This window comes from Symphodus melops (genome assembly GCF_947650265.1).
Source record: "Symphodus melops genome assembly, chromosome: 3".
Lineage (NCBI taxonomy): Eukaryota > Metazoa > Chordata > Actinopteri > Labriformes > Labridae > Symphodus > Symphodus melops.
Genome location: NC_136693.1, coordinates 19,373,874 through 19,398,589, shown reverse-complemented (window position 1 = coordinate 19,398,589; position 24,716 = coordinate 19,373,874). Strand labels below are relative to the sequence as shown.

Genomic DNA, 24,716 nt, shown 5'->3' with positions numbered 1-24,716 from the left:
GTTAAAGTTACAAGACTAGTGTTACATTTCATGTGATTGAGTAAAATATAATAATGTAATTGCCTTCTCAGTCGTGTCTGTATCATACCACTCTACTGTCTTTATGTGCATGCTGTCTTTAACACTAACATGCATTAAATGTTCAGCACTCGAGTGTTCAAGTACTTTTAAAGCTATTTGTTTCCCAGCTGTGACTTCTGTGATTGCCCTACAAGAACATGAGACGTTCTATGTTTATACAGCTTAAAACAGGAGAGAAAAGGTTTAAATCAATAAATACTTTATTTGATTTATAACACATAGTCTGAACGGTGGTTCAGTTATAAAAGTGAGGAGGTTACTGGTTTGAATCCCTGTCTGACAGGAGTCTCTCTGTGAGGAGTTTGCATGCTCTCTTCCTTCCACAGTCCAAAGGTGTTCACCCAGAGGAGAACAAAGTAAGGGAGACCATCAGGTGAGCTGGCAGGGGTATCTGTATCAGCCATCTTTCTTCTTCCTTGTGTCTAAAATGAGGATGATAAAAAAACAATGAGATAAACATGTTAGACAAGGAAAAGAACCAGAGAAAAGGTCCATACAAGTAGAAACCTTAATGAAACAGATTCATTTACCAGCTCCACAGTTATGCACAGAAACACATATACTCTGTAAATGTACATAAAACTGAAGTAACTACTGACAGCAGATATAACTTAAGTACTATGTGCACCACTACTTTCTATCATATAACATATTTTCACCAGCATATGTTCGATCACTACACAGCTTATGTTGCTAACTTAGCTAAAAATAGTTTTAGTTCGTTTTTTGCCAAAAATAAAAGGTTTAATAACCCACACAGTTAAAGAAGATATATAGACAGATAGATAGATCGATAGATAGATAGACAGATATATAGATAGATAGATAGATAGACAGATAGATAGATAGATAGATAGATAGATCCTGAGGGAAGTTCAAGGCATCCAGTAGCAATAAACAAGACATACAGGACACGAAAAGACGTTTAAATTCAATAATTAATATAAAAAGTGTGATTTTCTTAATTTCTGAATGAACTACGTTTGGTTATTTGACATGAAATATATGGTGGTTTTTTTACTCACGTTTATGGTCGGTAGATGAATTTCTCTCCGTAAAGATTCTTAAGTTCTTGGCGTAGCTGGGCTGCGTAAGCTATCAGAGCGGTACGCAAAGTGGGCGGGGCGTGTTGCCAGGGCTCCTCCCGCCGGACCCTACTGCGCAGACTCTGGTTGCAAAATTCCAAGATGACAGCGCCCATGAGGGCCGTAAAAAAGCTTCACAAACGTAGAACGGAAACAGCTACAGTCCACACCCACTGACACATAGGTGTGAAGTTTGGGAGGGATACAACCAGTTGTCTCCCCTTGTTCTTCCTCTTCCACACGTCATCTGGAGACGTCCGGAGATACTCCTCTGCATCCTTTTTCACAGCACGCTTCTCTTTGTTCAAAAGTTTTGGCGCGCAGCTAACCCAAGGCCTTGTAGCATACCGACATCCATCTTTACTTTCATTTTAGCTTAAAACAATACTTACTTAAATGAATTATGTACACTTTTTTTCAAACCTTTACATTAGCGCAACAATGCAGCTCAAGTTTTGGTTTCATGCTGGTGATCAAGGGCGACATCTACTGGATCAAAACATTTCATATTCGTCTAAAGTTAGAGGAGATTTCCCCATGCTATTGTCTTGTCACTTTTGATGAATACTTTTATTGTGGAGTTGAGGGGGGGGGGGGGGGGGGGGGGAAATTATATATATAAGTAGTTTTTTAAGGGAATTAATAAAACAGTACTTTTGAAGCTTTTCCTTTTTTATTTGTATTTTTATAATTTAGAATGTGCTTGCTTAATATTTGTATGATTTTAGAAGAGAAATACATTTCATAAACAGCAGTTATACTGTGTGTCATTCGATGACTAAGCATATAGATTATTAACACCATTTAGTTTATTGCAGTCATAAAAGTTACTATATTGTCCACTGCAGTCCCACAGTTGTTTGCAGTCCCACAGTTTTCCAAATCTTGCACAGAGAGCATATTGCAGGTTAAAGACAAAACTTAACTAATCATAGGAAAATACGTTAACAATACTGTTTTTAAAGAAATTCTGAAATTAATAACCCACAGGGTCTCCTGGAGACGTTTTAGTACGTTTTCGCACGTCTTTGCTTTTTACTTCCGCATTCGGCTGTGACGTAACATAAGGGAGTCCCGCTGAATCCCCGTCTGTTTAACATAGAAAATCATGGATCCGAGTGTCACTCCCGTCAATAAAGAGGAAGAAGACATGTATTCCTTTACATATAATGGTCCACTGGCTTATTATTCTGAACCTGTTAAATGTGATAGAGAGCAGAAACAGGTAGGATTAAAGGAATAACGGCCTCAGGAGAGAAGTGAAGCTGTGGTGTGAGGAGAGACCCGGAGCAGGCGTCCTGCTGAGTGACAGGTGTCAGCTCGCCATATATGGGCGAGTGCTGTGTTCACATCAGCATATGTAAAGTTTGTAATCACATTCAATCAATTAAAAAACTATTTGTAGAAGGTGCAAGTGACGATCATTCACCTTTACATTGTATGGGAGCTGCTTGTAAAAACGGCAAATCTGTACAACGTATTACGGTGCCGCGCTGTGCGCGCGCGAGAGAGAGAGCGAGAGAGAGAGAGAGAGAGAGAGACAGACAGACAGACAGACAGACAGACATAGAACCCGATTACACGGCCTGTGCAAATGCAGCACCATGTCTTAATTGTTTATTCCTCATGCAGCCCAGTGCTCACGTTGTTATAGAAAATACAGTGTATGGTGCAGGATCACGGCGCACGTAATCCACACAAACATGCACAACAGCGCACACACTCCACAGTTTAATGCGTGCACATATATTAGGCTACTACAAAAAGTTTAAAGTTTTAATTGGATAGAGGACCGACGTAAAGCTTGTGTTTCTGTTTGTTTCCAAACCGCGCGTTCCGTCTTTTCCCACTGCGCACACACAAACACACACACACACACACACACACACACACACACACACACACACACACACACACTCCACAGTTTAATGCGTGCACATATATTAGGCTACTACAAAAAGTTTAAAGTTTTAATGGGATAAAGGACCGACAGAAGTAAAGGTTGTGTTTCGTTTCGTTTCCAAACTGCGCGTTCCGTCTTTCCCCACTGCGCACACACACAAACACACACACACACACACACGCGCACACACACACACGCGCTCTCTTGTAACAGAGTTGGATTTATAATAAATCGTATGACTACATATATTAAAACAGACTGTCCGGTGTCTATTACGCTCACACTAGAGAATATACAGAGGATTCCAGCAGATCAAATCATTAAACGCTTTCTGTCTGCGTATATAATATTTTATGTTAAACAGCCAGAGATTTAAATCATTAATAAGGAAACGTTTTTGTGTCTGATACCCAAATATTCAACGTGTCTGTTCGATCGTTTCTGAGGTTGTGAGAATAATTCACCAAAACACACTATGAATAATCAAGCCACTTACACTGTGCACCTGAATGTGCGCCGCTCAAGTTACAAACTATAGCAGGGAGGCATCCTGTCTGTTCTCACTCACTACCACGTATCATTACTCCTCTTTAATCATGTTTTAGCCTGTTTTTTTGTGCTTTAATTCTTTTGTGCTGCCTTCTAAATGTTTGTTTGTAAAGTGTTTGATGCTCTCGGTGCAAGACAAGTTCCCCCAGGGGCAATAAAGGCTTCATTCATTCATTCATTCATACACGGACGCATAAAGCCGATCAAAGCAGAGTCAGAGAACGGGACTCCCTCATGTTACGTCATATGACGCGTTGTTGAAAAAAAAGCACGTTCTAAACGGCTATGCTAAAACAGCCACTTTCTCCTCTAAATTAGAGCACTTATGTGTTGTAGAACATATTAAAAAAATAACCTACTTATTTTACAGCCATTAACAGACTATATAAAATATTAATTAAAATTTTTTTTAACCTGCAATATGCTCTTTAACCCATAAGGACCCACCGTGACACAGGTGTCTCCACCCCTTTAACCCTAATGGGCAGGTCTTTAAAGTGCTTCAATCTTCATTTTTTACTCATAAAGTCCCTAAGTGACATCAACTTAACTTCCTGGTGCAGTTATGTGACTGTGCCATCATTGGTGTACCATTGACCTCACTTCCAATATGGCTGTGCACCAGGTTGACCCATGAGGCAAATCCAGCTAATTTTGGAAAGCTTGATTTGTGTGTTTCAGGTATGTTTCAACCCACAAAATGATGCTTTTGTTAAAATAACATGTTATTTCATACATTAGACTGGTTTTTAATAAAATATTTTGACAACTTGATATAAAACAAGAAGAGAGAAGATCGCTGTTACAAATATGTCACAGCCGGCTTTTACTCCTAAATTAATCATGGAAAATCCCATGTGACGTATTTGTCACAATCAAAGAAAATGGGAGAAAATTGTTCAAAAGCTTAAGCCCATTCAATCATTTTTAGTCAATATATTCTCTAAAGTTGAAGCCAAAGAATATTCAAACAAATATGAACAAATATTCTCATGTTAAATTCATTAAAATAATTAATAAAAATGTGTTAAGAAACTTTTTATGAAAAAGTGTTATTTCCATACATGTAAGTTGGCATTGAAAGAGACAATTGATTAGTTACACTAACAAGTAAGTATGTTTTATCCTATTTTAATCCAATTTCATTATAATTTGTTTGTAGTATGAATAAAAAGAAGCAGCAATACAGTCTTCAGGATCCCAAATGCCTGGGAATCGTGCATACTGGGAAAATGACACACGATGTTCCATGGTGGCTGACCATAGCTAAGCATATGTGGAGGTCAGCAGGCCACACTTTGTGAAAGAGTACAACACTTTCATGGGGGGCATAGACTTCCTTGATGCATGCGTCGCAAGAAGCAAGTACCACATGAGATCAAGGAGGTGGTACCTCTACCTGTTCTGGCAAACCATCATGTTAGGCCTGGTCAATGCATGGTTGCTTTACCGCCGTGACTGCAAACTACTCGGTGTCAGAAAGCCACTGAAACAAAGGAGCTTCCAAGCAGAGGTTGCCACAAGCCTGATTCTCTTGCATTCACAGAAGGGGCGCCCATCATTTGACAGCCCATCTCCACCACCACTACCGCGCAAGAGAGTACGTACTGGTGTTCCAGATGATGTTCGCACTGGCCACATTGCACACTGGCCTGTGAAATGTGAGAAAAGAGGTCGTTGCAGACTCTGCAAAGTCAATGTAACCACCGCTGTCTGTGAAAAATGTGATGTGTGTCTTTGCTTTACAGAGGAGCGAAACTGCTTCAAGACCATTTGGCCTAAAAGCTGTTCATCATGAAGAAACTGTTCATACATTGTGCTGATAATGCAAAAGAAGTGTTATATTGTTCAGCAGTTTGTTTACAGTACTTAAGTGCATGTTTTGGCAGGTTTTCTGTGTGAATCTGTTGTTAATATTTAGTTGCTCTCTAATGCACTAAAACACTGGTTTAATAAGACCAAAAATGTTGTTTAACCTTTTGGAAAGGTATTGTTTCTGATTGAATGCAAATAAATGCAAATTATTGTTACTGAGCAACACAAATTTTAATCTCATTCATTTTCAATTAAATAATATAATCACAGTAAACGCCCAATGTGACAAATGTGTAACTTTTCAGATCTATGACAAAAGAGGGTGCTATTGAAAAAAAAAGTTTAGAAATGTGTTATTTATGGTCCATTTGATCTGTTCTATAACACACTTAATTTTCCTAAAAGGAGAAATGGGTGTGGGTTCTTATGGGTTAAGCTGTATTTCTAACATACTGATTTTTTGCTAAATTTGCAGAGCATTGAGGCTGAAGACCGCGAGCAGTCGACCCTGGCAAGTTTCACCATTGAGATAGAGGATCCTTTCCATCAACCCAAAGAAATCAAAATTGTCATCGAAGGATCAACAGTCATGAGCAGCCTGCACTCAGTTCCAGTATGCAATTTTAAAACATGAGTAAAAACTGAAATTCTGGACATCAGTTAGAGTGAGAGGCCAATGTGTGTGTATGTGGTGTGTGACTGTCAAACAAATGGCTCCCCTGGGAGACTGGAACATTTTATGTTTTTACTTTTTGCTTTATGACTGAGAGGACACTCAGAGCTTTATTTTGATGCAATATGTCCTCATGTATATATATACATATAGCTGAAAAATGACTTTATGAGGAAGAGGACATGCAGGTGAACGCGTTCATGTGATTTTTATGTCTGGGACCCAAGAAATGTGTTACCCACAGCGATGTAAATACTTAGTCCAAAGAGCGTTGCTCATTAAAGTTGTTGTGAAGATTAAATATAATTTAAAAACATATATATATATATATATATATATATATATATATATATATATATATATTAATATATATATACATATATAAATTAACACTTCATGTTGTCTGATAAGGGCTGTAGAGTAAGTACATCAATTTTCTGTATGTTCTTCAACACATAAGTGCTCTAATTTAGAGGAGAAAGTGGCGTCTTATGTCGTAACGTAAGGGATCGCATTCTGTTACTCTGCTTTGATCGGCTTTATGCGTGCGTACGTGTATGAATGACTGAATGAAGCCTTTATTGCCACTGGGGGAACTTGTCTTGCACAGAGAGCATAAAACCCTTTACAAACAAACATTTAGAAGGCAGCACAAAAGAATTAAAGCACTAAAAACACGCTTAAAACATCACATGATTAAAGGGGTGTAATTATACGTGATAGTGAGTGAGAACAGACAGGATGCCTCCCTGCAGCACAGACTCTTCACTGCAATAGTTTGTAATTTCGTGGCGCACATTCGGGTGCATAGTGTAAGTGGCTTGATATTGTGTTTTGGTGAATTATTCCCACAACCTCAGAAAACAGCGTTGTCAACGTATTTTCCTATGATTACTTAAGTTTTGTCTTTAACCTGCAATATGCTCTTTAAATGCCAGCTTTATGGTGTGTGTTTGTGTCAGTGACCATTATCTATGTCATTATTTAGTGATAACAAAATGCCACGCAAAGGAAAGAGATCGCAAGCTGCGAAACAACGCTGGACAAAGTTTGTCCCTTCAGACCAACGGTTCCAGGACCCACAACCACACTGCAACACTGTTGCAAATGAGGTTTGTGAAATGGAGGTAAGTAGTCCACCTGTGGCTGAATCTCCATGCATGGCTCAGCAGGAACTACAGAGTGATGTTCAACTGTTAAGTAGCACGATGCAGCTCATAGACCTTTTGGAAGAGAAAGTTACACAGGTATCACCCTCCGTGATATCTGTCCAGGCATCTCACTCTCAGGACGATGACAGATATCACCCTACTTTAAGGAATAAACAGTGTTCATGCATGGCTCTGACATTCCTAACACACCATCAAGAGGGTCATGACTTGAAAGAGGCTGATCTGGATAACATACTAGATGAGGGACACATTCTCTATGGTCAAACCATTCAACGTCTTCAAGATGAAAACAGGTTTTACGACTACTATTTGAACATTCAAGAAACACCTCACACCGTGCAAACTGCTAAACACCAGTATAAGGTGCAGAAAACCTGCGAGTATTCTGGATACATTAGAGACAATGGATATCCTGGCACAGAAAGTTGGTGTCAAAATCTTCGTACAAGACTTCAGTGTCTGTCCTCAGATGTTACCCATGCACTGCTCACCATCACGCCATATACTATTGCATTGTTTAGAGACCAGTCTGGTAGATATGGACTCTTTGACTCCCATAGCAGAAATGCTGATGGCTTACCAGTGCCAGATGGGAAGGCAGTGATGATGACATTCACACAGTTGGATGATCTGATAAAGAAAATCGAAGAACTCAATGCTCAGCTCCATCCTTTTCAGTCTATTAACAGGATGCTGTTTGACTTCACACCACTTAAATTTGTACAGAAAGAGGCTGTTTCACTACAAATGCCAACTCAGATACCACTTGACACAGATGTTGGAATCCCAACCAATGTTGTCATGGATGACAAACAGCAACATGTGGCTTCTCTGGAGCCACTCACTGCACCATCCACAGTAGTGATGTCAAAGGCTACACAGGTTGTTAAATCTAAGAAAGTCAGTGAACACAAGCGTAGAAAGATAATGAGGAAACTAAGAAAAGATACAGAGGGGGGGAAAAAACCATCTCAGAGAGAGTGATACAGAAGCGATGAAACTTTCAGGCTGAACAAAAAAATAACCATGAAGAAATACCTCACCAACAAATATGCATCAGATGACATTTTCAGAGAAAAACAGAAGCAGGCAATAACCAAGAGGTACGCGACTGATGAGGATTTCAGAAAGAAACAGAAGCAAGCAACAACCAAGAGGTGCGTGTGTTGATTTTAAATATGTTTCTGCCTTTTAGGCTCTAATAATGTGGAGTACCAGTTTGCAATGAACAACGACACCACAGAGTATCATGTCAAAGAGCTTCTCCCACACACTGCCTACACATTCTTTGTGGTGGCTTACTCTCCCAAAGGAGCCAGTGGCCCATCCCTACCTGTCACTGTGGAGATGCTGGAGGACGGTTAGTATTCAAAATCACACAGGTAAAAAAATAAAAAGACCGTACAACTAAATAGCCTTGGATTGGTCATTGACTTAATTAGCAAACTTTATTGGTCTGCCAACCTTGTAACTTCTAATGAATTTTTAGGAGCTCATTAATTTTAAAAGAAAAGAAAAAAACACTGCAATTTTTTGAGAAAACACTGACTTTGTGCACACTTTTTCTCAGCATAGATGAGTTTTCTTTGTTTAACTGCTGTTTATAAACTCATGCTGTTTATAAACTGTGCCAGCTGGTTTCCTGTGCAGCTCTAAAAGACAGGCTTTGTACGTGAATCATGTAACAGTTCAGCGTGTCTTTTATTTCCTCATGCAGTGCCGAATGCACCTCCTCAGCTGTCTATAGCCAGCACCTCCCCCACAGACATCAGACTCATGTGGCACCCATTGTCCTCGCAGCATAGTCGAGGAGCTGTCACTCGCTACCGCATTGAGTACAGCGCTCTGGATCAGGGTGAGTAACCTTAACTGGTCAAAAGCTGGCCTTACCTGCCAGTAAAAACACCTTTTTAGTAAGACAGAGTATATTCAATTTGCCTATTTTGGTTTCAAATAAGTTGATAAAATAAAAAGGACATTACTTATAGAGAAATACCAGCTGTAATGTTTCTGTTCTGTTTGTAGAAATTGTCAATCATCGCATAAAAGTTTAGAGGCAGAGGCTTATATACACGCGTATGCTACTTAAGATTATTTGATCAACTTTTAGAGAAGAATAATATCTTCTGAATATTTACCTTTCCAGAAAAGAGAACAAGTTCAGTCTTCACCAAAACTGTGCTATGTTCTCTGCTTTCTAAAAGACAGCAAAATACCTGAATGAACGCAGGACCAACACAGTCATGAACACTGGAATAATTATCTGTGTAATATTCAGTATCACCTGTTGAATCATCAATTCAAAAGAGAATAAACCTAAATTTAATAATGTCATCGTCTTAAAAAAATATTCCAAACTACCAAATAAGAGTCAAACTGCATTCTTAGAAACATAAAAAATCCAAAGTATGCACATTGAAATATAACAGCAAATGTAGACACTCTATTTTGATTCTTACTGTGTCTTTAAATCATATACTGAAGCAAACTGTACAATTGCTGACAAGTCAAAGTCCTTTATTCGATTTGAAGAAATAATAAAAATGCTAATTAGTTCCACGGAAATAAATTAAAACGTGAAAAAGAAGGATGTGTCATCAGAAAGAACCCTATAGGGACCATCTGATTTCAAGTGTCTTGTTTATTCTTTGTTATGTATGTGTGTGATATCACCCTCACTATAGCAGATAAGCTCTCGGTCTTCGGTAATAGGTTGGAAGGTGTACAGGAGTCAGGTTGGGGTTGGAAGGTCTCCAAAAATATGTTTGTCTACAAGTGGCAAAGGTTACAGACAAATGTTTTAGTAGCAAGAAAACCTTAGCATTTGAGAAGGGCCTCATATCAACGATAAAACAAGAAAGGGGAAGTGTAACGGTTTCAGCTTGCTTTGTGTATCATGTTCAGGCAGAGGCGCTAGTTATCAACATGTAAGGTAGACAACCGCTTGGGGCCCCAGGCCAACAGGAGGCCCTGTAATGGCCGACATACTTCACAGCAATGAGGCCAACATGTTGAGGCTCAAAATGTGCAAATTCAGCAATGACAGTCGGAAACCGCACTCGCTTTCCTTGCTCTGTTAAGTGTCACATGCTATATTGAACGAGGAATTATCTGAATGGGAGTGAAAACCGAGGCAAAAAGAGGAATAGGCATCTCGACTCTTGCAGACATGATGGTGACGTACGCTGGTTTGAGGGGCCCCCAATGGATTTTTGTTTGGTGTCCTAATGGAGTCTAGAACCGCCACTGGGTTCAGTCCAACTTGCAATCAATTTAAACCTAAACTCTGTGAATGCTTGAGGAGACAGTGAGACCATCATTCCCTTAACCTGACAATGAAACATAAATGTGTCTTTCAACCTTGTTCCAGAGCATCCAAGAATCCCACAAAAGACTGGTTAAAGAAGAAGACATTTAGGGTTATTAAGCCGCCTAGTCAATAGCCACATTGGAATTTCCTCAAATGTTGTTTATTTTAATTTGCTTGACCTACATACCCAAAATATCTCTTCTGAATAAATGTTTGGAGGAATTGTGAAAAGGTCTTTCTGCAAAATGAGACAAATTATCAGCTCCTGAGTCAATAGTAGGCATTCATGTATTTCCCAGTAGAATATTTTCACTGTGTCACTCAACATTTCTTATGGAGTGTAGTGTATACATTTGTGAGGCTTTGTATTATGTGTTCCCACAGTGGACTCTGTGTTCTCAGTTGAAGTGGGGGGTAATGCGACTCAGTTCACACTCAGAGAGCTTCAGCCCAACCAGGCCTACAAACTGAGGATCGCAGCTGGAACAGTTGTTGGCTTCGGGGTTCCCTCTGAGTGGGCCCAGCACCAAACATTAGCCCTTTACAACCACAGCAACCACAGCTTGGGTAAGGACCACAACACAGCTGGCTCTAGTTTAGTTTATTATTGTTGTCAGTTTGTTTGGTTTTTTTTCCCCCCTAGGGTTGTCATTTGTCTTGTAGCACCATCTTTGAATTACTTGTAACCTCAACAGGTTTAGTCGGTACAGGGAATTTAAGATACCGTTACTAACCCTTTTTTCTAACCTTCACAGAAGACATTTTATTTGCTTCTAAACTGTTGCTCTGTTTCTCACAATCATTACAGTAAAGCCATCTTACTAATGTTTCAGATGTTTCAAATTCATGGCCCCCCCCTTTTTTTTTTTACTACTGACTTTGTACTCTGCACGTTGAACTGCTGTGCTGTCCCTACCGCTGATATGTAACTACGCTTGTACTATATATGATGTTATCATGGCGAATTCTGTTATGTTTCCCCTTTTTAAATCCCTTTCAGTGATCTTTGCCCCTACTGAGCTGAAAGTCAGAGCCAGAGTGAACACACTCAATGTGACATGGCACCCTCCCAATCACACATTAGTGTCTGGGTATAAGCTGTCATGTCGAGAGATGGAGGCTGAAGATGCAACCAATGGAGAAAGAATGAAACAGACCCACACCATCAGGCTCCGGAAGAAAGCCCGGTATCATCTCCTCACTGGGCTGGGTACGTTTGTTGAAACAGGCCTGTTTGCTTAGCAGATTCCAGGGTGTTGAGTCCAGAACTTTTAATTACTCCAACTGTCTGACAAATAATATTTTATACACCACTTCGCTTAAAAAAGTCGCGCTTGGCGGACAGCCATTTCAAGGCTGACCAAGGGAACTTGTGTTCAATCAGAGACCTTGCAAGAGCAAATTTGACATGCATTTCTTGGAAAAATCAAAAAAAGCAGAAAATTATCAGACCCCTCTCTTAAAAAGTTAGCATAAAACCTAAGAAATACATTAAAAGGGGCCACAAATGTAAGTATTTCCATGAAGGTGGTAGTGCAGTTGCCATATGTAATCTCCAGATACACGGTAAACATCAAGACTTTTCAAATTTCCCCAGTTTACTTGCAACATGTGCTACATACACAGTACGTATAACTTAATCATAAAACAGTTAGCGTTTTTATATCTGCTTTGTCTTTCTGTCTCTTGGTGGTGTGTCAGTCCCTGACCGGCAGTATGAGGTGAAGGTTTGGGCTTTCAACAAACAAATAGAAGGAGCAGCTGCTGTGTGGAAGGGAAGGACAGACAAGGCCCCAGGACGTAAGACTCATCTCCTTCATGTGTGCATCTATTCATAAAAAAACTGAATGAATAAGTGACATTTACCAGGACCCTCATCACTGTCTTGACCTATAAACAATGACAAATTGTATTTACATTGGCTAAGATCCATGTCTTATATGTCTGCGTGTGTGTGTTTGTGTTAAAGCAACAGTGCTGCCCATGCGCCCCCCTCCGCTGCCCCCAAGCAGCATCAGAGCCACGGCCAACAGCTCCACTTCCATCTGGCTGTGCTGGGAGAAGCCACGGTTCAGCAATGTACGCATCATCAACTACACAGTGCGCTGCAGCCCTGCAGGGACCACCAACGCCTCGCTGGTCTCCTATCACACCAGGTCAGATACAAGGAAAGGAAGCTAAGTCGTGTCTGCGATGTTGTACATTACATTTTTCATCAGTCACTGTTTGTATAGTATTTTATTGTATGAATGTGAAATAATGAAATCATGCCGGTTAATTTATGGAAAGAGGACCGTGCAGAGTAAGGTAAAAATTCAATGCCTTAGCATTTTTTGTATCTTATTTCTTCTCTTAGAAAGTCATTTTATTTTTCAAGTAGGCTAATAGAATTTCTCAACTTCATTAACAACTTCATCAAGAACCTTACCTGGCTTTCTTTTTGACTTTTTGACATTTACCTTGAGATTTCTAAAAAGAAAACTGTTGAATGAAACAAAAGGGAGTTTTTTATAAACCTTAAGTAGTCCCTTTGTGAAACATCTATTTAACATTAAGATTAGAGGAGCTCTGTTTTGAACCATCATTTAAACATTTTAGAAGAAATGTGTATTATTTCCACTGTAAAAAAGGAATGGTACGGTGACTTTTAACTGGGAGAATAGTGTCTCTGTCATGTCCCTGCTGCTATTAGCACTATGTAGCTTTGGCATCGGGCCGCAGCTACAGTGTATATTTATACTGTATTTTGGCGAAAGTTTTGTGAAACAACAGTTTGTAAGGAAGTTAAATAGTATATAAGCCTACACATACCTTACAGATTGCAACGTAACATTAGGCTGTATTGTTTTCTTTGTCATTGTTTTCTCATGTTTTCTCAGCCAAGTTGCAGTACAGTATGTCTCAGGCTTGAATACAAATAAATGAATAAATAATCTGAAGTCAAAAAGTTTTCTCTTTCCTTGCTGGTCTTAATATTATTCCACTTTGTCAGTTGGCGTGGTTCTTCGGCTTTTCAAAACATCTTTGTCCTCTGTGCACGGTGCCCATAAGAGAGAGGCAACAGCACTGTTTGACTTAGAATAATGCAGATAAAGTCAGAAACCATTGGCATGTGTGCAACCACAAGCGCACTTATCTGAAATCCGTCTTATTGTTGCTTTTACCCAAAACACTCAAAATGAGTCCACTAACTAACAGTACAAACATATTGTCTGCTTTATTTTAGTTATGTTCTTTACGCGTCCTGTTAGTATTTTCATGTAACATATACAAGAGTTATATTTTTATGTAGAGCATTAAGTCTTAAGGCAAAAGAGCTGCATAAATATTTACAAACATAACATTAAAGGATTGTCACCCTGGAGGCAGGTATTACGAGTTAATGATGTGAGAGAACATTTATTGTAGATAGTTAGGATTTGTTCAGTACATGTTTTTTTTTTGTTTTTTTTTGTTTCGAGCAGGTAATGAAGTGCAGAACACTCAACACACACACTAAAAACATTTTTTTTGTTTTGCAGCTCTGCTCAGGAGATACTGCTCGGGGCATTGAAGCCCTTCACCCGCTATGAGTTGGCAGTGCAGTCCAATGGGGTGGGCGTGGTGGGACCCTTCAGCGGCACAGTGGAAGAGTCTACTCTACCTGACCGTGAGTCTCTACTGCGCTCTTGTCACGATAGCCAGTCTCACTTAAGATCCAATTTACTAGATTATATATTTCATTTTCTCGGGTTGGATGTCTCTGGTGCGCTCCGGAGTGCGCTCGTCTCTTCACTCTACAGCCCCCTCCCCTGCTGCTGTGCTGTGGGACGCTTGAATGGGGGGTTCACCACTGCTTGTACCCCCAACTTCAGTACCTGTTGCCATGGCATTTACTGTATGTCCTGTATATCAGACACAGCGCTGACCAGCTTCTGGTCCGCAACAATGGCACGAGTGGCACACGCACTGAGCAACAGTGCCACAGAGGACTCGCACCTCCTGCGCAATGTATGACAATTCATTCAAAAGAGGGAGGGAAGAAAAGAGAGGCCGTGTTTAATACCAAGGTTTTCTCATAAGCCACGTTTTCCTTTTGTTATATTCAGATGTATTACTTGAAAATACTGGACGTTCATTTGCCTCTAACTAGTACCTATGTTGCGCTTGCAGTCGTCCTGCTTTCCATCCAAACTCTCCGTGACGTAAACCAGTACAACACGCAAAAGCCTATCTGAAATACTACCGCCTCCACAGGGTTTGCATCTGACGTTTTTCACGCAAATATTCTTAGGAAATGACCCGCAAAACGCCCACGAACTAAACGTGCAAACTTTTGCAGTGAACATGCAATTTAGTACACGTTAATTGAGATCTTAGTAAATCAGGCCCAAAGTTTCTTCTAGTTCTTGCGCAAAGTCCATCTTCCTGAATGTTTGTCTGATCAGTTTCAATTGGCTAATTCCAAGTTGTGGCTGCAGATGCTTTGATATTTACATGCAAGGTTGTGCTTGAGTGCATGCAGCTGAATATGTGCTCTCTCATGTGAATCATTTAGTTGGCTGGCTGTTTGCCAGCGGACATGGGAATAAGTGGTTGGCATCGATGGCTGATAACTGGCTGTAATGAAACACCCAGGTGTAGTAGCAGCTCCTGTGTTGGCCAGCAGCTCTGTCACACAGCCAAGTCAGGGTGCTGAGAGCAGAGTGGTCTGCTTTTAATGACATTATTACAACCAGTCACCCCTTCACACGCTCCACTTCCAGGTATTATCACTCAAGCCCTGGCCTATTCCACCCTGCTTGTCCTCTCTCTGCTGTACCCAGGTGGCCCAGACATGAGGGCGCAGATGGTTGTCACACAACATGTCAAATCCCCCACCAAGGCAATATACACGCTGCAGATGTGACGCCTCATTGCTGGGCTCTAATTACTGACCCTGTCGTCCGCTTTACTTCAGGGCCCTCAACACCTCCAGAGGAGCTTCAACTGAGTGCGCTGGACTCATCCTCTGTGCTGGTTAGCTGGCGCCCTCCACTGGAACCTAATGGTATCATTGTCAGCTATAAAATCCTTTACAGTGGCAATCTCAGCCAACCAGAGCACATGTGGGAAAACCTCTTTCAGGATGGTGAGTCTTAGTCAGCTATCATGGCTCTTCTTCACTAAAAACATCACTTCTAACTTTCTCCTTCTTTGTTGAAGAAGAACTTCATACTTTGACATTTCATTTTTAAAAGGCCATGACATTGTTTTCCTGTCTGGCATTTTTTTCTCAGGGAAAATCACCAGCATGGAGGTCCAGGGTTTGTCCAGTGATACACAGTACTTTTTCAAGTTGGGGGCATCTACTGAGGTTGGGCCAGGGCCTTATTCACCTGTAAAGGATGTTCACATCCCCCAACAGCAATATGGTGGGTATGGTGGTCATGAAATTAATCTTAAAAAAAAGAAGCAAATGTTTACTGAATGTAATTTCAAAAGTATTTGTATTAGAGCTGGGAATCTGTGGGTGTCTCACGGTTCCTTTTGATTACTGTGGTAATGGTTTGATTCAGAATCAATTTTCAATTCAAAATGATTCTGGATTAATTGAATCATGGATTCAAAGAGAGCAGGGAGTGACTGATTAGAAAAAAAAAACTTATTTAAAAAAAGAACGTTTTTAGAGTTATTTAGAAGAAAAAACTGGATTATTATTATCAGTTATGTGTATATGTATATACAGTAGTAGTGGTTAGAATTCACAATGAAATGTATGTCCTTTTGCTTCAAGATTTTGCTATTAGAAGCAGACACACATTGGACAACATGTACACATACACCCATCTACACTTACTACACACATACTCACACACAAAGTATTTCCTTGCAAAGTGGGTAATTTCCCTGCCAGCAGGGAAAATGTAGCTCAGCAGGACCCTATAATTTCACTTATCCTATTCTGGTGCATTTAGAGAATAATATTAAGTTTGGATATCAAAGAGCGGCTTCATCAGTGACCCCCAGGGGAGGGCTTAAAACTCCTCTGTACCCAGCAGAATAGCTGTAAAAAGCACTTTCTTCACTCGTACAGCACTTTGTGGTTAAGCATGCCATCTTATTTTGCACTTTTTAATTCCATTAGTCAGCATGCTAAAATCACCTGTAATTATTGAATGCCCCTTCTGTCTTGAGTCATAAATTCAACGCAATTAACTCCCCTGTCAACTGTTACACGACATGGGCCTGTCATTCCTCAAAGTTCTACAACAGGTCCCTGTTGTGCAGGAGGGCGCAATACGGCAGAAGCCTGGTGCCTGCAGTCATTTCAGCCCTCAATAAAAATCCACCTCAGTCCCAATTCCCGATCCCCCCATAACCATATGTACTGTATGTCCTGTTGTCCCACATGTATGTTCCTGTGTTCACCCTCTGTCGGCGCGCAGCCTTTAAAACTGTACTATGTTGGTGAAAAAGAATTTCCCCTCTGGGACAACAAAAATAAAAGTCTAAAAGTCTAAAGTGTATACATCGAAGTTAAAGATTAGAAGCATCTTGTGTTTTTCTCAACTTTGTGAATGTACTGTCTACCATAGATTTAGGTAGCCTACCGCGAAACCGCTTTTTGCACGGCCTATTTTAAAAAAACACGGCCTTGAAATGATTGCACGGCTTGACCTAGGCCGTGCAAATATCTACATTTAATAGACGTGCTTACTACACGGGTTTCTATACGGAGCGCTAAATATCTGATTAGGCTACATTCTAATTCTGGCTAAGAATATGTTTGCCGAATACCGGTAGTGAAAAACTTAAACCCGATCCCGTTAACGTTTCTACAGCCACCCGTGTCCTATTTGGTAGACGGCGTGTCAGCCGGATGACTATAGCCGCTATGTAAATAGCGTCATATGATAGCAGCTAACTGCTAACAGCTAACAGCTAACTAATAAATTCAACAAAGGAGAAAAACGCTCCACAAACCAAACCAACGCTGGAGACATCCAGCAGGTCATCTCCTCTGTCACTGTCATGTGACTCTTTATTACAAGAACTCAATCCAGCTTTGTTTCAGAGAAGGCTGTGAGCGGCGAGGACAAATACACACGTAAACAATCAGCTGTGTTACAGTCAATGCTTTAAACACGGCAGAGTTTTGTTTACCAACGTAACACAGGAAGTGACGACTCTTTCAACCAATCAACGGACTGCAGGGTTTAGCTCCAGATGATTGACTTATCAAGGTCTAGGGATCTATTATTACTGGATGACACATGTAATATTATGAATTTATGTGTTTGTTTGTTTTTTAAAGAAAGTGTAGAGAGAAGCAGTGGGCTAACAAAGGGCTTAGACAACATGAACCAAGTGAGTTGCAGTCAAATGATGAAGGGGTGTGTCAGGGCCGGGGCTGTACAGTAAATCAACATTATCAAGCTTGGGAAAACTAAAATGTGTAACAATGCATCTTATTGAACAGAATGCACCATTTAGAGACTTATTCAGTTTTCTTCAAAACTAGTGTGTTAGGAGCACATAACCGCCGCGCCGCCGTGAGTGACACAGAAAAAAATTTGCACCCCCTGTATTTTTTTTTGCACCCCCTGTTTTCCCATTTCTGCCTAAATCACTGCCAAGACATGACGTATAAAAAACAGTGTTTGTATTATTTGTATCATGCCGTTCAAAAACAGAATAAAATAACACTTAAGCTAAACTTTGTCTAAAATACATATGAAAAAAACAAAGATATATTCACTGAAACATTTCACAAGTTAATTAAGTATTTCCTACAATCTTCCTACTAGTGTTAATATTTCAATTAAAAGTAAAAGTAATGACACCCTTAACCATAATCTCCCCTCAGGGATTAATAAAGTATAATAGAAAAAAGATTAAGTCAACTACACTTTATGTATGTATAACTGTTTATCATATAAAGTGATGAATAACTACTCTGAGACGGGGTATATAAACTCACCTGACGGAGGGTTGTAGGGGTAGAATTCATTCCTCCTGCTGAGCTGACTTCTGAAAACTGACGAGAAAACAAACTTGTCAGAAAAATGACTGAACGCAATCACACGTAGATGTTTCCCTCAATTTAAAGTTTTGTAAAACACGCACAAAGAAAAAACAAGCTGGACTATGTTATTGCCATACGTTACAGTCAGACCATAGAAATGTATAAACACAGCTATAAATAAATCAGGAGAGTTATGTTAAAAAAATTATATATAAAAGTGAAAAATAAAGAAAACCCCTTCCATTTGTAGGTGTGCCCTAGATACATCATACGGTGTCTAATTTATAATATGTCATACTGTATTATTAATAATACTGTTACTGTTGTTGTCCACACTTTTGACTGGTAATATCTGCAGGTACCTTTCATACAGCGACTGTCGTTGTATGTGTAGCACTCCCGAGTCTTGCAGCAGAACAGAAAGAGCGTCCTGTGAAAACATCTGTCATCGCCAGAGATGGGTGCATACACCTGCATGACCCATGGCAGAGAGTTAGGACAGTTTAGTTAGATCTGAGCATATCTTACAGCCTGTTTAAGAGCAGCATGAAGTGAACTGACATCACAATTCCAACATACAGTAGTGCAAAAAAAGAAAAGACAACAGATAAAACTAAGAAAGAAGTTAATCTTAGTCTGTCTGGACACTTTAAAGTAAGATGCTTTGGGAATATTAATTGTCATATGTTGCAGAAAACTTCTTTCTTCTGAAATAATTTATAAAGTATCCTAAATCCCCAAATATATGTTATGAAGTAAACAAACTCTTGTCGAGTAACTTCTGGGTACTTTTAAAGCAATTTAGGGGTGGAAGGTCCCGAGTGGGTCCAGTGTCTTGAGGAACACCTTTCCTCTCCCCTCTCAGGGACACTGACCTGCAGTAGAAAGGCCATGGGCAGACGGCAGATCTCACACTCGAGCGCAGGCAGTGAGGGCAGCCCACGGAGACTGAGCCACGCCGGTTTCCCACCGACTTTGCTGGGGAACTGCGGGGACAGCAGCCGCCACGGCTCCGCATCCTCCAGAAAACCCAGCACTACTTCCGCTGTGGACCTGCTGTCTGCACTCGACATGTTAGCGGGCTTAGCTGTCAAAAAGCCACCAAAAGAGCTGTTATTATTTAGAGTCTACAAAAACACAAAACATGTGAAACGAGTGATGTTCAGCGTCCGTGAGGAAACACTGACCAGCTGATGTTTTGTTCCGCTTTCCTCTGTGCTCTGAAATTATAAATATTTAGAGAAAGGGCTACTTATCTGTTTCATGTGTGTCTGTATGTATTTGGTATCATTTTATTTCCTGTCTTACATGAAACTCTGCGTGCCTGGTTTTCAATTAAAAATAATATTTGATGAGGTCTTATTACTCAATAGCATGCGTTTCTCCACTATGGCCCCTAGATGGAGCAACTGTACAATTATGGTTTTACAGTAGTTCTTTTCAGCACGTTGATTTACATTTGTTTAAGATATTTTATTACGCTGAGTGGAATATGTTATTTTCTTCTCCATAGCTGGACAGCTTTTCATTTTCTCTGGTTTTCATTTCATTGACATTATAGGTTTTTAATTTAAAAAAACGATGTAATGTCAAAATCTATAACATATTACACAGTGTTATATGATATATTGACATGTAGCCTAATTCGTGTCAACATATCTCACACACAAGTGATCTCACTTGTCGGTTTCAACAATAAAATGCTACGGTACATTGCCAGATACAACAACAAGAGTTAAAAGTGCAAACTAAGAAAAGCCTACTGATTAACTAAGTAAAAGTTGATGAACATTTTGATTCTCCATTTTGGCTCCACATAATTGAGTAACATTTACCATAGAGGCAAGAAACAGTCAGACAGACAACAGTGAGAACGCAAAAGCATAAGGTATGCTGATTAAAAGACCATTAACTTAAACATTTATTTGCAGTCGTGTTCATTCAAGTAGAAGAAAAACTTCTCACATAAAATGTACATCAGTTCAATAGACTCCGTCTGCATAAACTGCGGACCAATCACAATCAGGCTAACGCCATGGAGTGAACTTCGCTTGCTCGTGGTAAGGTAACCAAGGTAACGGCTCAGCAATTTAAGTTTGAAATGTAAACGGAGTTTTGGGAAGAGAAGTTGTTGCTATTTTTCTAAAATGTCTGAAGTTCAGTTGCGGAGATCTGTCATCGAGCAGAGACTGTCTGCAGCTGCTGAAGAGATTTTGGAGCAGTTTGACGGAACAAATGCAGACTATGAGGAGGAAATCTGTCGATTAAAACGGGAAATGAAGCAACAACGCCACCTGTTGGATGCTTTCAACCCTAGAGTCTGCCTACACAGATTAGGTTTGTATTGGGTTTTTAATGCTGATTCATTTCCAGTCAAATGTGAACATTTTTAAACTAATGATGGGTTTATCGCTCAGATATACTCTCTGTTGAACCTTGTTTATACATAAACAAACGGCTGCGTCACAGACGTTGACGTTGACATACGACGTCTGTTTCTGGAGGATAGTGTTTAGTGTGTGGAGGCTTAAAAATAAAAAATAAAAGCAAGAAAATGTATGTTTTAAACTTCCAAAATTGATACAATTATTGAATATGTGACTTCAATCTGTGATTAATTCAACAGAAGTTTAAATAAAAAAAAAAAGGATACATTTTAGACTGAACGCCTGTGGAAATCCACTAACCTTGAGGTGCACAGGCTCTACCTCAGGGACCTTGTGTCCTCATGCAATGTGATGTTCGAAAATGCCAGATCTGAGTATATCCACCAACTGGTAGCACTAAATAAGAAAAACCCCAAAGTGTTATTTGAAACGATAAACTCACTTGTATGTCCTGCTGCCCCAGTTACCCCCGTGTTTTGTGAAGCTGACAGCAATGCCTTTTTGAGATTCTTCACAAACAAGATAAAGATGATTAAGGATAACATCCCGACCCCTCTTTGTGTTACCCCTGCTGTTTCTGAGCCTGTCTCTCTTTTAGGACGGTGACGGTTGCTGATATTTCAGCAGTGGTGTCTAAGATGAAGCCCTCCTCTTGCTCATCTGACGTCCTTCCTTGTAGGCTCTTTAAAAAAGTGTTTGGGGAAATTGGCCCGTGTGTGACCAAAATGGTTAACCTGTCTTTGTCTACCGGTGTGTTTCCTACTGCATTCAAAGATGCCATAGTGGAGACATTACAAAAAAAAAAAGCAGGCCTAGACCAAACAGATCTTAATAGTTTTAGGCCTATTTCTAAGCTCCCTTTCATGTCAAAGATCCTTGAGAAGGTGGTCTGTAAACAGTTGACCCTTTTCCTGGATCAAAGCAACATCCATGAGCCGCTTCAGTCCGGTTTCTGTAACCAACACTCCACAGAAACGGCCTTACTGAAAGTGTCTAGCGACATTATGATGGCTGCTGACTCTGGAAAGTCCGCTGTTCTGGTTCTCTTGGACCTGTCCGCAGCCTTCGACACTGTAGACCATCAGATTCTGCTGAGAAGACTGAGGGATCAAGTTGGACTGTCGGGATCAGTTCTAAAATGGTTCTCCTCTTATCTAGCTGGACGTAGCTTCAGTGTAGAAGCTAACCAAATAAGGTCGGAGTCTGCGGACCTGCTGTGTGGAGTGCCTCAAGGTTCCGTTTTGGGTCCTGTCTTGTTTTTGTTCAAGGTTCAAGTTTCAGCCAGATGTTGGTGCCTTTATTTTAAAATGTTACAAGCTTTTAAAATCTATCTAAACCATATGGACATAAAAAAAATAGCTAGAGAATTAGCTTGAGAACAGCCACGATACTGTTGGTGTGTTTGATTTAATCACACAAAAACAACAACAAGTGGTTAATTAACACTGTAATTACAGCTTAAAGTACTGTTGTCGCACGTAGCAGCCATGTTGGATTCTAACTCAGGCTACTCCAAGTTGCCACGACTTTCCGACTAGTAAATATGACTTCAGGGGGCATTCCAGTTCACACTTCTGACTGAAAACTCGAAATTTCCCAGTTCAACTGGAAACATTCATGTGGGGTGAATTTGAAATTAAAGGCGTGTCTTAAAGATGATGTCATATATTGATGTTTTCAGTGGTTTCATCTAAGTAGTAAATTCAGGTTTTTATAACTTTATGTATTTCACTGTTTTCACAGATGTGCAGCAGCTGGTGTTGAGTCAAGACGAGGTTTCCCCTGAGGAGCAGGATCTGAGCCCTAGACTGGACCAGAGCGACCCACCAAACTCATCACAAATTAAAGATGAAGAAAAGGAACTCTGGGGCAGACAGCAAGGAGAGCAGCTTCAAGGGCCAGAGGAGTTTGATATCAGCATGTTAACGTTCCAACTTGTCCCTGTGAAGACGGAAGAAGAAAACGAAGAGAAACCTCAGTCCTCACAGCTTCATGAAAACCAAACTGAAGAGAGTAGAGACATCCAGCATATGAAAACAGAAGCTGGTGGAGAGGACTGTGGAGGACCAGAACCAGGCAGAGACTTTAATCCAGACAGTCATTTACAGCCGAATACTCCTGACAAGACTTCACACTTTTCTGGATCTGATACTGATGACAGTGGTGATTGGGAGGAGAGAGATGAACCTCAGGAAGGTTTAAAACTTTTGCCAAACAAAGACATACCAGATACTCTTGACAAAACCTCACACTCTGAATCAAAGACAGATGACACAAGTTGTGCTTTGGAGGACTCCAGGAATACTCAGGAAGATTTAAACCCTGTGAAAAACAAAGATGTACCTGTGAGTAATGTGGTATGTAATACAGCTAAAATATCAGTCAGCTCCTCTGAATGTGCTACAAGCTTCGGACAAAAGAAACTAAAAAAACAAAAAGGAATCCAAACAGGAGTGAAACTTTTGAGTTGCAAAAAATGTAGCTGTTCACTTTGTAAAACAAGGTTTTCTTCCCAAACAGCTGTTGTGAGGCACATGAGGACCCACACAGGAGAGAAACCATTTAGCTGTTCACTTTGTGGTAAAAGATTTACACAAAATGGAAATCTGAGGCAACACTCTGTAGTTCACTCAGGAGAGAAACCATTTAGCTGTTCAATTTGTGGTAAAAGATTTACACAAAATGGAAATCTGAGGCAACACTCTGTAGTTCACTCAGGAGAGAAACCATTTAGCTGTTCAATTTGTGGTAAAAGATTTACACAAAATAGAAATCTGAAACGCCACCTGGCAGTTCACTCATGAGAGAATTGAGTTGTTCGTGTTTTTGTTTGCTAAAACGTTGTTTTTCCAAACATAAAATAAAGTCTTGTTTGCTTCCATAGCAAAGATTGCGTTGTTTGTCTGTGTACTTTCTGTGCATGGGGCCCAGAAGTAGAGAAGGTGCCCATTCTGGATCAGTCTCCATCATTTGTAAAGGACTTTTTAGAAATACAGCATATGTTTGTTTGAATTTCTTGTGATTTTTAAAATATATTATATAATCCAGTCTTTTGGAAACTCTGCTTTTGTTGTATGTGTTCTGCTGAGAGTCAATGGCCAGATGTGTTTGTTTACCACCTTATTTGCCTCTAAGATGGTTTATTCTCTGATGGGCCCACTGCCCAACAGAACTGTAGTATTGCTTAATATGTAAATGATGTAATATGAAACTCCGATAAATATTCATGAGCCGGAGTCCAGAGGCTCAGAACTCCCTGAGCTGCTGTGACAGGTGAAAGCAGAACCATGGGGACTGTGGAGGAATCTTTAAAGTGTCCTGTCTGCCAGGAATTCTTCACAGATCCTGTGACGCTGCCGTGTGATGACATGATTTCCCTCCCCTCTGACCTCACTCTGCAGGTAGGGTTGTCATGGTGCCACAACGTTCAACTGTGATATGATTCTAGTAGAAATCCGAAGATAAAGATACCTGGTTTAATAGCAGTAAACCAAAATGGAAGTAAAGGGAAAATCAAAGTTGGGAACTAATTTAATCAATTTAATTTTGATCATTTAATTGCTTTAAATGATCAAAAAACTCCTGCAGACTGTTACCATTTCACACTTGACACCTAGTGTGTAAAACAGGTCAACTGCAGTCTGATTTTGCTATGTGGCAGGTCACCATGGGGGTGACACTGAAGCTTCAGTGTTTAGCCAGCTCTGCATGGGTCTGTAAACCTTTCTGTGTTCTAACCTCTCTCCATTTTTCA

The 24,716-nt window shown here is 40.1% G+C and overlaps 3 protein-coding genes across 4 annotated transcripts; 2 read left to right on the top strand and 1 right to left on the bottom strand.

The window, feature by feature from the left end:
- Positions 1-7,104: 7,104 nt before the first annotated feature.
- Positions 7,105-17,067, top strand: LOC306821788 (immunoglobulin superfamily DCC subclass member 4-like; the record flags this gene model as incomplete). The annotated part of the gene is made up of 10 exons (XM_079340361.1): positions 7,105-8,194; positions 8,474-8,638; positions 8,996-9,133; positions 10,973-11,155; positions 11,589-11,798; positions 12,290-12,388; positions 12,558-12,744; positions 14,110-14,237; positions 15,528-15,698; positions 15,847-17,067. The coding sequence occupies 10 exons, from the start codon at positions 7,105-7,107 to the stop codon at positions 16,098-16,100; spliced, it is 2,625 nt and encodes an 874-aa protein (XP_079196487.1). The 3' UTR covers positions 16,101-17,067.
- Positions 17,068-18,486: 1,419 nt separating this feature from the next.
- LOC306820990 (programmed cell death protein 2-like) lies at positions 18,487-20,661 on the bottom strand. 2 transcript variants are annotated; one of them, XM_079339122.1, is made up of 4 exons: positions 20,541-20,661; positions 19,451-19,662; positions 18,938-19,046; positions 18,487-18,587 (listed from the first exon to the last, which is right to left on the bottom strand). In XM_079339122.1, exons 1-4 carry the CDS (start codon positions 20,575-20,577, stop codon positions 18,502-18,504), a joined length of 444 nt encoding a protein of 147 aa, XP_079195248.1. In that variant the 5' UTR covers positions 20,578-20,661; the 3' UTR covers positions 18,487-18,501. The 2 variants fall into 2 exon arrangements, with proteins under 2 accessions (XP_079195248.1, XP_079195249.1); XM_079339123.1 differs by lacking the exon at positions 20,541-20,661 and adding an exon at positions 19,763-19,935.
- On the top strand, positions 20,641-23,856 carry LOC306820989 (uncharacterized protein). The gene is made up of 2 exons (XM_079339121.1): positions 20,641-20,912; positions 22,706-23,856. Exons 1-2 carry the CDS (start codon positions 20,723-20,725, stop codon positions 23,764-23,766), a joined length of 1,251 nt encoding a protein of 416 aa, XP_079195247.1. The 5' UTR covers positions 20,641-20,722; the 3' UTR covers positions 23,767-23,856.
- The last annotated feature ends 860 nt before the right edge of the window (positions 23,857-24,716 follow it).